The sequence below is a fragment of the Salvia splendens genome, chromosome 7 (assembly GCF_004379255.2).
Source record: "Salvia splendens isolate huo1 chromosome 7, SspV2, whole genome shotgun sequence".
NCBI classification, from domain to species: domain Eukaryota; kingdom Viridiplantae; phylum Streptophyta; class Magnoliopsida; order Lamiales; family Lamiaceae; genus Salvia; species Salvia splendens.
In genome coordinates this window covers 28,950,744-28,964,481 of record NC_056038.1, presented here as the reverse complement: position 1 = coordinate 28,964,481, position 13,738 = coordinate 28,950,744, and the positions used below count along the sequence as shown (strand labels likewise).

General features: G+C 34.9%; 2 protein-coding genes across 6 annotated transcripts; one reads left to right on the top strand and one right to left on the bottom strand.

The window, feature by feature from the left end:
* Positions 1–1,985: 1,985 nt before the first annotated feature.
* LOC121741926 (myb family transcription factor PHL7-like) lies at positions 1,986–5,911 on the top strand. 3 transcript variants are annotated; one of them, XM_042134886.1, is made up of 8 exons: positions 1,986–2,294; positions 2,745–2,796; positions 3,388–3,618; positions 4,124–4,200; positions 4,297–4,339; positions 4,471–4,528; positions 4,746–4,818; positions 5,159–5,911. In XM_042134886.1, the coding sequence occupies exons 3-8, from the start codon at positions 3,399–3,401 to the stop codon at positions 5,699–5,701; spliced, it is 1,014 nt and encodes a 337-aa protein (XP_041990820.1). In that variant the 5' UTR covers positions 1,986–2,294; positions 2,745–2,796; positions 3,388–3,398; the 3' UTR covers positions 5,702–5,911. The 3 variants fall into 3 exon arrangements, with proteins under 3 accessions (XP_041990820.1, XP_041990821.1, XP_041990819.1); XM_042134887.1 differs by lacking the exon at positions 2,745–2,796 and having other exon boundaries at positions 1,987–2,294; positions 4,749–4,818; XM_042134885.1 differs by lacking the exon at positions 2,745–2,796 and having other exon boundaries at positions 1,987–2,294.
* A 1,193-nt stretch (positions 5,912–7,104) lies between these two features.
* On the bottom strand, positions 7,105–13,461 carry LOC121811674. 3 transcript variants are annotated; one of them, XM_042212573.1, is made up of 14 exons: positions 13,152–13,461; positions 12,719–12,861; positions 11,810–11,891; positions 11,589–11,692; positions 10,795–10,921; positions 10,629–10,723; positions 10,069–10,192; positions 9,587–9,667; positions 9,314–9,412; positions 9,054–9,239; positions 8,175–8,300; positions 7,883–7,948; positions 7,665–7,796; positions 7,105–7,485 (listed from the first exon to the last, which is right to left on the bottom strand). In XM_042212573.1, exons 2-14 carry the CDS (start codon positions 12,757–12,759, stop codon positions 7,270–7,272), a joined length of 1,479 nt encoding a protein of 492 aa, XP_042068507.1. In that variant the 5' UTR covers positions 12,760–12,861; positions 13,152–13,461; the 3' UTR covers positions 7,105–7,269. The 3 variants fall into 3 exon arrangements, with proteins under 3 accessions (XP_042068507.1, XP_042068506.1, XP_042068508.1); XM_042212572.1 differs by having other exon boundaries at positions 8,166–8,300; positions 13,152–13,460; XM_042212574.1 differs by lacking the exon at positions 13,152–13,461 and having other exon boundaries at positions 8,166–8,300; positions 11,806–11,891; positions 12,719–12,785.
* Between the last annotated feature and the right edge of the window lie 277 nt (positions 13,462–13,738).

Below are 13,738 nucleotides of genomic sequence, written 5' to 3'. Positions count from 1 at the left end.
AGGCCCGGCCATACTTTTTTATAGCGGATTATATGGAAAGTTAGGTCCTCCTGGTGGTCCAAGGAAGGCCACCCCTCCAGCCCCCCTCGGTCCGCCCTTGGCAACACCACATTCTACGATTAGTTAATCCACGAAAATGGTTCAAATAACCTAACTTTAGTTTCATTTCCAAACATTTATACTAAAACCGAACATGATTTTCATTTTCAAACCACTACTATATGCTTGAATGAAACCATGCATGTCCAATTAATTTATCTTGCTTTATAACAAAATTAATTATGAATAGTTTCGGGCCAATTCAATATCTTGTACTCGAACATGTCCAGAGTAATATCACTTTGAATTGTGTAAGCAAATAGAATAGACTAACTTCTCTAAACAGTTTTCGCTCAATGATGCAAATATGTCATGATTAATTTGGATGTGATGGGAATTTCATAATTCAAAAGATAAAAAAGGCAAAGGCAAAGGGGAGCAAATTAAAATTAGGTGACAGGGAAAGAGAGATAATCAATTATAAAGTTGAATATTTTGTTACAGTTGCTAGTACATTTGCCTGCAAAATCCAGACACTAGATACTGTTGAAGATGAGAGAAACAAGTAAAGATATACATACTGATGAGGGGAACGCCCAATATTGACTTTAATAAATATATATATATATGGACGTGATCATATGATAACTCATATTTATAGTAATAAATTAATAATCTATCATTATATGGACGAAATATATCTTTTTATAAAATAAAATATCATTTTATGGATTAAAAGTATCATTCTATGCATGCTGAAAAAATATCATTTTACAGTGTATAAATATCATTTTTAATAAAAATGATATTTTTGACCCATAATTGATAAGTTATTAAGTTATCACCATAAATATAGTTATCATTTTAACGTACCTATATATATATATATATATATATACACACGCACATTGATTTCCCCTTTCAAAATATTAGTACGATATTCCTACATACTGATCTCAGTAAAGGCATACTTTTACTTTTATTGATTTTTTGAACTAGACTTGAATGCTCCATTTTTTATAATTGTAAAAATAAGTTATATACATGTAAATCATTTAGAAAACTTTAGATTTAATTAAAATAAACTGAAATCAGCTACTTGAAATTTGGACAAACTTAGAACATAGATGAAATCATGCTAAAATGAAAGTAAAATTTCGAATAAACTTCATAGCATAGATTAATATTTCAAAGCAAGAGCTTAAACAACATCCAACACATCGAAGGCAAACTACTTGCTAGATTCAAAATGTCAAATGCTAGATTCAAACTTAAAGTTAAAATGGAAATAACTAGAAAGTGAAATAGAAATATTTTCCACCAAAATTAGACCAATTGTCCAATTCTAAATAAAGAAAGTTTTAAACAACTAATAACATGGACCCCACAATTCACAACACTACTTCTACCATATTTTCATATCTCTCTTACTTTATTAATTACGCATTAAAACTCGTATCATTTATATATTGGTGTATTTTTTTTGGACGGAGGGAATAATAAGAAAAAGAAAATAATATAATTAGAGAATATTTTCATTTAAATCATATACTTTTGGTTGACTTCTGGTCAACCCCATAACTTATAAAGTGGCTAATTAAATTATAACTTTTGTACATTCTCCGTAGATCAGAAGTCAAACAAAAGTAACTGAGTTAATCAACAATTTTCACTACTAATTACAATAATGATGATGTTTACAGTTATTGTTATAATTTGTATTTAATAAAATAAATATATTACATGCAACCTGAAATTAGAAAAAAAAAATGTTAGGAATTATAGAAAAGTTGCATTATTTATCCAGTTTTTGGAAGTCATATTACTTTTATCTTTAGATAAAACCAACAAAATACAAAATTATAAAATTGTGAATGAAGTTACTTTCCTAGGATAATATTCTACCAAACAAATAGAGCTTTAATGTTTCTATACTTCATTAATATTCAATATTCATCACCCACACCGTTTCCCCCCTTCGTAAAATATAAGAGTCTGGTATTAAAAAATTTGCTGATTCCTTTTTGTGGATTCAGATCTTTTTAATTCAGCTCACTACTCCTCAATTCCAGTCCACATTCATTGCACATGTTGCTGTTTTGCCTAATTTTATAACCTATCATTGTTCACTCAATTTCATATTTTTTCCGACTATAGTTGGTCTTCCCCAGCTTCGAATTACCGCTCGTATTCTAGCATGCTTGCGTGTTCCTGAAAGATTTGGAGGATCGCTTCTTTTAATTTCCTAGATCTGGGTACTAATTTTACCTCTGCTTTTGTATTGTGTTTACTTGTTTGGATTCTGCACCTGCTTTTCTGTGATTAATTTTACACGCTATCTCCGGTCAACTCCTTTTCGATTTCTATGGAGAATTTGGATTTTGAGTATGTTGATTTCTGATGGCGTACTGCAAATCATTGCTGCTCTCTGCTAGAACAAAGGAAAGCCGCCTGATTAGGTGTATATAGGCCATAATTGGGTAATTTGGTGTTATTTCGTTTTGTAGCGAGAAACGAACTGCCAAGTTTACTTAACAAAGCAACTGAAATGAAATCTGTTAGTAATTTTTTTCTCAACACTTGTTCAACGACGGCTTTCAAGTAAATTTGGGACCCTTTCGTTGATTTGATCTTATTCTTTTTGTGTGGTTTTATCTCTTCTCCTGGTTTATGGTCTATCACTTTGTGTGGATGGTATGTTTCAGTTTCAGGTCACGAACCAATATCAACTGCTTCATTAAAAGTCATAGAAACTAGGTACCTGATATAAATATCATCTCTGTTTTCTCTGTGACTGTTGTAGATTATCCTTCACTTATTTCCTCTTGTGTACCACTTGTTTATAACTCGTCTAGCATACTTTATATTGCTAGTTCAAATGATGCTTTGGAACCAGTGCTCAACTGTAATTCCACTTAGATTTGGCCATTCTGAAATCCCTATTACTAGTTACTTATTCATGAAAAAAATTAGCTCTATTAACATATTTCAGATTTGTAATTTGAATTTTTTGAAGTTTGTACTACGATGTCTTCTTAATTGTTTTCAGATAAAATTGTGTGTGGATTAAACTGACTGATAAGTGATACTAACATATTTTCATGATTTAATCCTATGAATGGAATTTGGTTTTGGTTGAAATAATTTGCGAGTTTGGCATTATGCTCACATGGAGGGAAAAGGAGAATTGAACGATCACTACTTTCCAACAATTGATAATCTAGAATTCCGTACTATATGTTTTGATTCTTTCTGTAGTGTTTGTTTTTGCCAGATCGTGAATTTTTATTATAAGATGCTATTGTTCAATTACACCATATTGACTTCATCATCTGTTTCCTGCCATAGGTTAATGAAATATGTTTCAGCCCCAGGGTGTTCCTAGTTCAAGCTTCATCCACAGCAATCAAATTGCTCGAAGTCAGCCGTTAGACCGTGTTGATACCACAATGGATCCTATCAGTGGATCTAACAGTGGGAACAACAATCAAAGTTTAGCCTCTAAGCAGCGGCTCCGTTGGAACCATGAGCTTCATGAACGGTTTGTTGATGCTGTCGCACAGCTTGGTGGGCCAGATCGTGAGTTCTGTCACTTGATAACATTAGTTTCACATTGATCCTGACATCAAGGGGTTGGGGTCTAGAAAAAGCAATAAGTACTCAACAACTTGAAAGATGTAGTAAAGGTTAAAGATAGAAAAATTAGAAAAATGTTCCTTACCTTTTACCCATTCATAATAAGGTAGCATTGCTTCTATACAGTTATTTTCCATGGTTTTTATGTAAAGATATACTTGACAATGCTTAGTGTTCCAGTCCTACACTAGCGATAAATATGTTGAATTGGGGATACATGCTGCACTGGGTTGTATGCATGAAGCACCCCGTTCTTGTTTCCTCTTGTCCTGATACAGGAAAGATACTAAATTTTTTACCTGGTGTAATTCTCTGGACAAAAAGAAAAAATTCCTGCAGTTTTATATCAATGTGAATATGGATTCTAGGAATTTGATGGAAAAAGCCTGCAGAGGTCTTCATTTATGCAAGGAAACTTCTCATGTTTTATTAATATTGGTTCATTCAGGAGCTACTCCAAAAGGTGTTCTCAGGGTTATGGGAGTTCAGGGGCTCACAATTTACCATGTTAAAAGCCACTTGCAGGTACCCATGCCATGGAATTCCTTCAGCTTTCACCCTGCTGGTGTCTGATATATTTGACTCCTTCTCAGCTTCACTAACTTTTATTGTCTCAAACAGAAATACCGGCTGGCTAAGTATCTTCCAGATTCTTCTTCTGATGGTAGGTTATACTAATAATGTGGCTGTAAGTGATAGCTGCCTGTTAGCCCATTGTCTAGTTCTCCAAACTTCCTCAGATTTTGAGTGTGTTTGATACTCATTGATGAGTTATACTCTTTATTTGAAATAAAGGGAAAAAAGCTGATAGGAAAGAATCGAGCGATATGCTTTCTGGCTTGGATGGTTCATCGTGAGTAAATTCCACTTTCTTTTCTTTGTCAGTTTCCACTTGAACCGTGTCTTAATTTACAAGGCTATGTTAGTAGTATTAATGGACATCTAGTTATTCATTAATTCTTTTTTTTCTCATATGTTGATTAACTGTACACTCTATTACCCTTATCCCTGTGCTAATTTTGTATTATGATTAAAAATAATCACTTTAACAAGAGGATTGGTTTTGTTAGTAGTGGAATGCAAATAACTGAAGCGCTCAAACTGCAAATGGAAGTCCAAAAGCGACTGCATGAACAATTAGAGGTATATTGTTTGAATTCTCTTTTTACCAATCTGTTTATATGAGAAATGCCTTGATAACTCACATTTCTAAACCCCATAAAGGTTTTCTTATTAACTCCACAGAAGATTCTCTTTATATATATAAGGATTTAGAGACTACAGCACCAAACTGTTAGCAATCATTTAAGAGATGCTGAGATGTAGGCATAGTAGTTGTTCTTCATATGAATTCAAGCTGCACCATTTTATTTTACCACATGAAACCATGAGAAGCTGGGAGCATTACTAAGTGTTTTGGGAACGCATGCTTATTTGGTTATGAAAATTTGTTCTTTGCTGAGACTTGTAATGGTTCTTACAGGTGCAAAGACAGCTACAGTTACGGATAGAAGCCCAAGGAAAGTACTTAAAAAAAATTATTGAAGAACAGCAACGCATAAGTGGAGTTCTTTCAGAAGCGCCTGGCTCAGGGGCTTCCGCTCCTGGGACAGATGACATTTTCCCAGAATCTGATAATAAAACTGACCCTGCAACCCCAGCTCCAACATCTGAATCACCTTTTGTGGACAAGCTTGCGAACGAACATGCTTCTGCAAAGAGTTTTTCTCTTGATGAATCCTTGTCCTCTCATCATGATGAGCCTCTAACCCCTGATTCTGGCTGTCATGCTAGTTCACCAGTTCAGAGCCCTAATGGGAGACCAGTGAAAAGGAAATGCAAGAGCAATGATGCGTTGTTCACTAAACAAGAGATGGCTTCCTCCCATTCAATACTGGAGTCGAGCTTAAACTCTCCTTACCAACAGCCGCATCCTCTTTTATTACCAAGTGAGCAGTTCGATCATTCATCAGAACTACCCACTAGCGATGAATACCAATTGCAAAAGCTCTCTGGTGATATGTAATTTCTCAGCTTCTTAGTTGTCACCATGTATCTCTAGTGTCTAATATATATACATATAATTGCATTAAGAACCAATGCAATATTTAGGTTGTAAGCAGAAAGTTAGGTTTAGTGTCGATTTGACTACACTTGAAACTTTGCATATAAGTGGGTGAGATTGTTTTGTAACTTTTGTTTAATCTTTCTATTAAGTGTATCTTTAGACTCCAAAGGATGAGGTATATAGAGAGGTAAAGAGAAATAATTATCATATTTACCTTTTATTCATAAAATTTATTCTTCAATGGGAAGGGTATTTGAGAAGTATTATAACTTTTCAATTTTAAAGAGATTTTTACTTCTTCTCTACACAAAAGGTAAATGGTAAATGTGGTAGTTATTTTTGTATACTTATTTCTATTTTTTCTTTCTTGGACTTTACTACTACAGTACTTTTTAAGAAGCTAAATTTATCTTTTTAAAGAAGTCAATGAGAAATATGCATTCTCAATTTACCTTAGAGATGCTTTAATATCTGTGAAAACTTGCTCTGCACCTTTCCTTTATTAACCGATTTTGGTAGTTGTATCCATTGTGGGTATGAAAATTACGAAAGCAGAACTCCTAAGAGCATCCACAACCGTGCTCTTGCCAGCGGCACGGTTGTGGGCCCGGCCCCACTTTTTCTGTCTGCTCTCTGGCAAGAGCACAACACCCACAGCTGTGCTCTTCCGTAAGGACGAGCACAATTAATATAAAATTCAATTAAACAATAACATTTCAATAATACTAAAATTCATTAAAAAAACCTAAATAATATTACAAATGACAAATAAAATAGAAACGACATAATTAAAATCCTAAAAATTTAAAATTACATAATTAAAATACTAAAAATTAAAAATTACATAATTAAACTCCTAAAAATTAAAAATTACATAATTAAACTCCTAAAATTTGAGATTGAGAGAGTTGTTTGGTATAGTGTCATTTTTTTGTGTTTGAAATGAGAGTATTTATAGATGAAAGTATGAATTTTGGGGTAAAAATAATGAAAAAAAATAAATTAAAAGTGTGGAAAAAATGGATATATTTTATTAGGAAGTGGGAAAATATTTTTTTTATTAATTTTGAATTTTTCAGATTTTTTCGAATTTTTTAAAAAAATAATAAAAAAATGATAAATCAACGGGCCAATCAGAGCATGCCACGTCGACGCCTCGTGCTCTTGCCGCTGGCACGGACGTGCTCTATGCATAGAGCAGCGCCCTGCCAGCGGCAAGGCAAGGACGGACGGTGAGCTGCTGCTCACCGTTGGGAATGCTCTAAGTAATTATAAATAATAGTAACCGATATTTAGAGTTGTATCCATTTTGAGTGTGAAAATAACGAAAGCAGAACTCCAGTTGCAGAACAAATAGGATGTAAAGTGAATGGTTAAAATGGTGACGAGAGCTGCATGAAATAAATAAGCAAAGTGGGTAGCCTCCCAGCAACATATCAGAGTTGGGTATTTTTCTTGGAAAATGGAGTACAAAGCAAAGTATGGAAGCCTAACAAATCAACATCCTATTCTACAATGAGGGTTAGTCACGTCGAGCAGTTTCTCCTATGATTAACTCTCTTCAAGATGCAAAGACGAATGCGCTGGCTCAGAGCCTCCAGCTTTTCAAATTTCTCCTGTTTTGACTTCCTTGTGCTCGAATTAGCTTTGTTCTTTTTCTTCTTCTTTGTATCGTCCTTTGGAGACTCTAATGTATTTTGTCCTGGATTTCGAAGGGGCGTGGCAAGGACCTTTATAGTTGTCTGTAACTGAAGTAGTCAGCATAAACGAAGAAATGGATCCAAACTCAAGTAAGCTTCAACGGTCAGTAATTATAATGATTTCTTGGTCAATAGGCTTTGCAGACCTCAAGGAGAGACTAACAGAAGATTTTGCAAAACACAGCTTTAAAAACTAGCAGAGGAGAGGTATGAAAAGACACCTGGTCGGAGTTACTGACGCTTGTCTCCATAGAAGGTAGATCATCACTGCCCAGAGACAAGCATCTTCCCCAACTTTCTCTGTTTGAGCTCGTGTAGGAGCAACACTCTTCATTTTGGCCTGCTTGCTTGTCCTAACAAATTGAAATTCAAGAGCTTAGTTCTGAGAAGTAGCTCAGTGCAATGATGCTTCACTTGAAGCAGGTTCAGATGCAAGTACCTCTTGAAGTGATGTGCCACTGCCGTTGAGAATCTTGAGATCAGCTTCCTCAGAAGTCAAAGCATCCTGTAATAATCATCATATAAAATTGAAAATGCAGCCTTTTATATCGTAACAAAAATTCGTGTAGCATCTAAAAGGTCCGGGGACGAGAAATTAACATTTTACAGAACCTGAACAGAAGTGTATGTATGTTGTGTATTTACACTCCTAAAACTCCAAAGGCAGACCAATCGTCTATGTGTGTGTGTGTGAGGGAGAGAGAGAGAGAGAGAGATTTTACATTACATACGGGAGCTATGTCAGAGAGCAGTTCTCCCACAGATTTTGTAGATGAAATGCTACGAGGTGCAGCAGAAGAGCTAGGTGCATAAGCACTTACATTGCGAAGCCCAGCTATTATCTCATATAAAATATTCTGAAAAAGAAACAGTTAGATCACCACATACAGAAGACCAGCATCAGAGTAAAGCACAGTGCATAGTGGCTAAGCAAAGTATACAAGGACGCATTTATAACCAAGTTGTACAGTACAGATGCATTACTTCAGGACATGCAATTCAAAATAACAATCAACTGAGAAGAAATATTTGTTAGAGAGTTAAACTAGTTTACCAAGTATCAGATCATAAAAGCTGTTCCTAATCTGAATTATACTTAAGTACAAGGTAGAATGAATTCTGCAAGAGATTCACCAGTCACAACGAATATGTTCATGCAGCTAAAACATTTTAGGCCCTTATCCAAATTAGTCATCTCATCAGATCCCCGTTAAATATCACAGGATTACAGCAATCACTGGCCTTTCCTGTTCGTATTTGTGGGGTAATTTATAACGATGTCATTAATGAATCTGCAACATCATAATGCAAGGGATAACACAGAATTATGTACATATATCACAGATCTGCAAACACACACCACGTCTTTAAGACAACAATGGATAGCACAGAAGTATGTATATATACACAGATCTGACTACACAAATACACACACACCACGTCTCTAAACCATATCATTTTGAAATTTTGGTACAAAAATAAACCAAAAAGTTAGATGAAAGTTCCACAGTAAGCATGGACGCAAACATTAATTTCACAACTTTTAGCATAAAATCGACATGTACTAAGTAAAGAAATAATCCTAAGAATATGTATACAGCAGGAGCTACCTCTTCCACACCAGCACCAACTTTAACGTCTCCCAGATCATAGTATTTCTCAATCTTTGTTGAATATGAAGATGGAGGATGAGGAGGATGGAGGACATTATAGAAAAAAATTGACACAGAATCATAATAAAATTGAGGCCGCGATGAGTTGTGGTCACCATCAAATTTGATAATATTTTTATCACCCTGTAAAAAAACAAATACTTACTACATAGAATGGTAAAATATAAAAGATAAATATTTAGAGAATGTGTCTGTACCGCATACGAATTATAGATAGCATCAGAATGCTGAGATTGGACAAATTTGTCATCTTTCGCATGCCCAAACATAGCAGGAATAAATGTCTTGGGAGCAACCTGCAAGTTTCGATAATATAATGCATTAGCAGCAAAACTATATCATATATCCACATGTCTCACAAAAAATACTGCTGGAGTACAGATCTCAAAGACCAAGATTTCTCGGAGAGTATAGAACAAGGGTAAGACAAAAAAATGACAATCTCACTACTCTTAAAGAAAAGTAAAGACCTGTATGCAATCGAGTCGTGTGATATCAAATTTGGCTTTCTTCTGTATAACTCGTCGCATGTACTGAAGAGCCATCTTGACCTGTATTTGAAATGGGGAGACAAGTAATACTAATCAGGTGGTATCAACATTAAAAATCTTACACATAATTTACAAAATTCCAGAACTTTAGACGGCTAAAACTGTCTCTGACACAGGCGATCAGTTACACATCCTGACTGTCCAAAAATAACAAAATATAATCAAGTATGGTTGCTAACTCCTATACCAAGGAATTACAGGAGTCGATTGTTGTTACAACACAAACATCACATGTTAATATACACAATTGAGAAGTTTGAACTGGAAACATCCAAATTCCCAAGGTAATAAAAAAGGGAATTTTTTTAAAGCAAAAGGCCATACTTCCTGACATAAATACAAATTACAGACATAGGCAGTGAGGAAACTAATTGCAAACAATTTTAATCAGAAATACATACTGTGAATTTGGGAAGCCGGATTTTGTACACATCTGCAAGTTCCAGCATCAGATTGAACAAATTAGAGAAGGCACTGTCCAGCACCATTCCAGCTATAGAAGGGTCTTCTGCTCCATAAAGAAGGCTACAGTACATTTGATAAAAGGTTATATAAATAAGACTTAGTTATCTGGTAAGTGGTAAGAATTAAATATCTGAACCGTAAACAAAATCATAACAAAGTTATCTGACAAAAGCAAATTCGTACCAAAATTATCTAGTTCAAAACAACATCAACCTGAGACGATAATCAGAAGTCAAGAACAAGAATTAAAAGCAAAAATGAGCTACACAGAGATCTACTACTTTATTCTAGTAAAATACCCCAATTGATCTATCCTGAACACTTACATCATTATGAAAAACAATTGTCTAAATAACTACTTAATCGAGAAAAAACTTGAGATTGTCACAAAAAAAATGTTGTGCAAACAAGTACAAACATGTACAGGTCAGGCGAGTGATGGATTTGTTTGCCCAATAAATCTGACTTCTAGGCAGTGATATAATCAATCACCAACCTTGTAACTGCACCCATTGATCTCCCCCAAAGGCCAATGCGAGAAACTTTCTCATTGCTCCGCAAATACGATATCACAACCTTGAGGTCATTTTTCTGAAATTGAGGCAGCGACTTTTACTTCAGTCATGGAGTAGAGAAGAAAAAAGATGATAAAGTAAAGGTACCTCATGCCAACCAAGACTAACGTAATCCCCATCAGACAATCCAGAACCTGAAAAATCAAGGGTGAACACCGTGATATTTGAAGGCAAAAGAACTACAGCTGCTTCATTTGCATCTGCCCGACATCCGCTGCACAACAAGAAAAAAACTAAGTTTTCACCACATCATATTTGAAAGCTCTCCCTCTCCATCCTCCTAATCCACATAAATTTGGGAATAACGTACTTTTTGGTTAGGTCAGTCTACTAAATAGTTGGGAATAACTATTTGAAATGTGTGTCCGTGCATGTGCACGCATCTTCCACGACATTTGGCATTAGCAGCTGATTTTCCAGTGCAAGAATTGGCCAAAATTGCACTTAATTGTCTGAATTATCAATCATGGCTACATTTATAATATTAAAAGAATTGGAAAATTGTGCAATTCCTTGGGATATTTTGGCAATTTTAGAGGTGAAAATAATTCGGAAGTTATTCTATTGATGTTTTGGTTTGTAGTTAGTCATTCTTAATAAGTAAAGTGGTTATGTTTTTGAACATTTTGATTCCTTAAAAGAAGCTAGATATTGATAAGTGAAGATTTGATTCCGCAGACAATCAGGGCTGTGTAGTAAAATCAAACATCCAAATGGAGTTCATATTATACCCTACCAATGAATGATTTTCTCATACTTTTTATCCTCAAACCAAAACAAATTAATATAGTTATTCGCAGAAGATAAATGAGGAAAGAAACTAGTTCATAAATACGCTAAAGCAACATATAACATATAAGTTTCTAAAAAGAAGACTGTACCTGTTTCCATGGCAATATATAACACAAGGGAGAGGCGAACCATCTGGGACTTGTGAAGGAGCATAATGGCTACATTTTAAGGCATGACCCCTTTCATTACTAAGCTGCAAAGTTAACTAAACTTTCAGACACTAAGTACAATTCAAGTCAAGAAATGCACATCAGACATTCATTAATTCAGTGTAGGAGAGAAGATTTTAGTAACTGATGCCCATACTTGCCTCAACATCTTCTCTATTGTACTTCCTTCCTGCCAGAGTAAAATCCTTTTCCCATAGATATTGATCTGGGTTGTAATGCGCCCTGTTCGCATAGCAATTTGAGATGGTAAATTAAAACAATAATGGTAGCAACTTCCTCATTTAATGGTAAATCAAAATGTATGAAAACAAAATTAAAAAAACAGGGATTCATGCAAGTGACATGATATACTGTCATATAAAGCATAATGACAATCATAAAAAGGAGTGGAAGAAAGATTAAAATTACCATTTATAAAGGCCATTAAAAAGTCCAAACTGTTAAAACATAAAAGAAAGGTATGCATGTGTAGCAAAGAACTTTTAATTTTGGTTATCCTGAATTTGGTGATGCATCCGAAGCATCCCAGGTCAGAAGTGAAAAAATATCAATAGGCCAGAAATACGCTGATCCTGGGATGTACTTAAAGTTTAAAACAAGTGAACATGGAATTAGTAGTCCGCATTGAATAGATAGTATCTAGTCTATGGAATCAATCCCATGGCCTTGCACATTTTCCTTGTTAATTCTTCTGTTTTCTATATTACCTTAAACGGAACAAACACATATCCCTTTTCTAGCTCTTTTACTAATCAATTATGAGGAGACAGTTAAAACGACTATATCATCTTCAACCAAGCAATATAACCCTTTCAGTGGAGCAGACATTTATTTTGCATTCAAGCTCGGCTATACGTAATACGATTACTTTGCTTCAACTATAGAAAGTACATAAGCTTAGAAATTTGGGATTGCAGAGATAATATTACAATATCAATACTTTCATATAATTCAAAAACCCAAAGGTCAAAAGAGATCTTGATTATGCTGTAAAATGGAAGTAGAAGTTCAGAAAAAATAGAGGAGCAAAGTGAATGAGCTTCACATACCTGGGCGGCCTAATGACAAAATTAATAAATTGGTCGATCATCTTGAGCAGAACAACTCACGCAGCCAATTCCAATTGAAGAGATTCATTTTCCACCCATGGCATAAGCAGCTAACCTACTTCTTCTCACGTTACACGTGAAATCTGCGCAGTTGAGGAAAGCTTTTCAGAGAGGTTTTGGGAGCTGATTTTCATAAAAATTAATCTCTCCTCAAATATCCTTGTATCAGAAAACCGAATCCAGATAAGAAAGTTTTAGAAAACGGAGTACAAATCTTGCACTACACACAAACTCAAGGATAATTACAAAAAAGTTGAATGCCTAAACCATTTTCCTACTACTGCGGTGCTGAGCTCCTGTTATATCTGAATCACATGCGTCAGTCAATGGTAGATGGAATCAAAGAAATGCAGCTAATCAATTGAAGCATTACCCATAAAAAAAGTCGAATTCCAACACAAACAGATCTTGGAAGGTAAATTCACAGTATAAAGCTACGAGTTTGGATAAATGCGAAGAATGTGACAACAAAGCGAAAAGGGGGGAACCCTAGTGAGGAGTGAGCACACAAAATTTTGCAGCTTCCGAACTGAAAATTTCAACAAAGGAACCCTGAGGAAAAGGAAAAGAGAAGAAAAGGGCTTTATGAAAACGTTAGTTGGAGTGTAAAGTGTATGACAGAGAAAAGGTGAAAGAGAGAGACAGAGCCACCCAATCTATGTTAGCAAGTGAGATGGTTTTAGCAAGTGAGATTGGTTTGAGGTCAGAGATGGAAACATAGCTGGATTTTTTCTTTTTTTATTCTAGACTACAATTAACATTCCTCAAGTGTACTGGACTTTTTTTTATTCCGCCTTTAGGAGAGACGCATGACCCTCATGCGTCTCCTTTTAATGAAACGCATGATGGAGATGCGTCTTTCATATAGACGCATGAGGGATATGCGTCGTTTAATATTTAAATTTTTTATTTTTTTTAAAGACGCATAAGCGTCATGCGTCACAGACAAAAACGCATAAG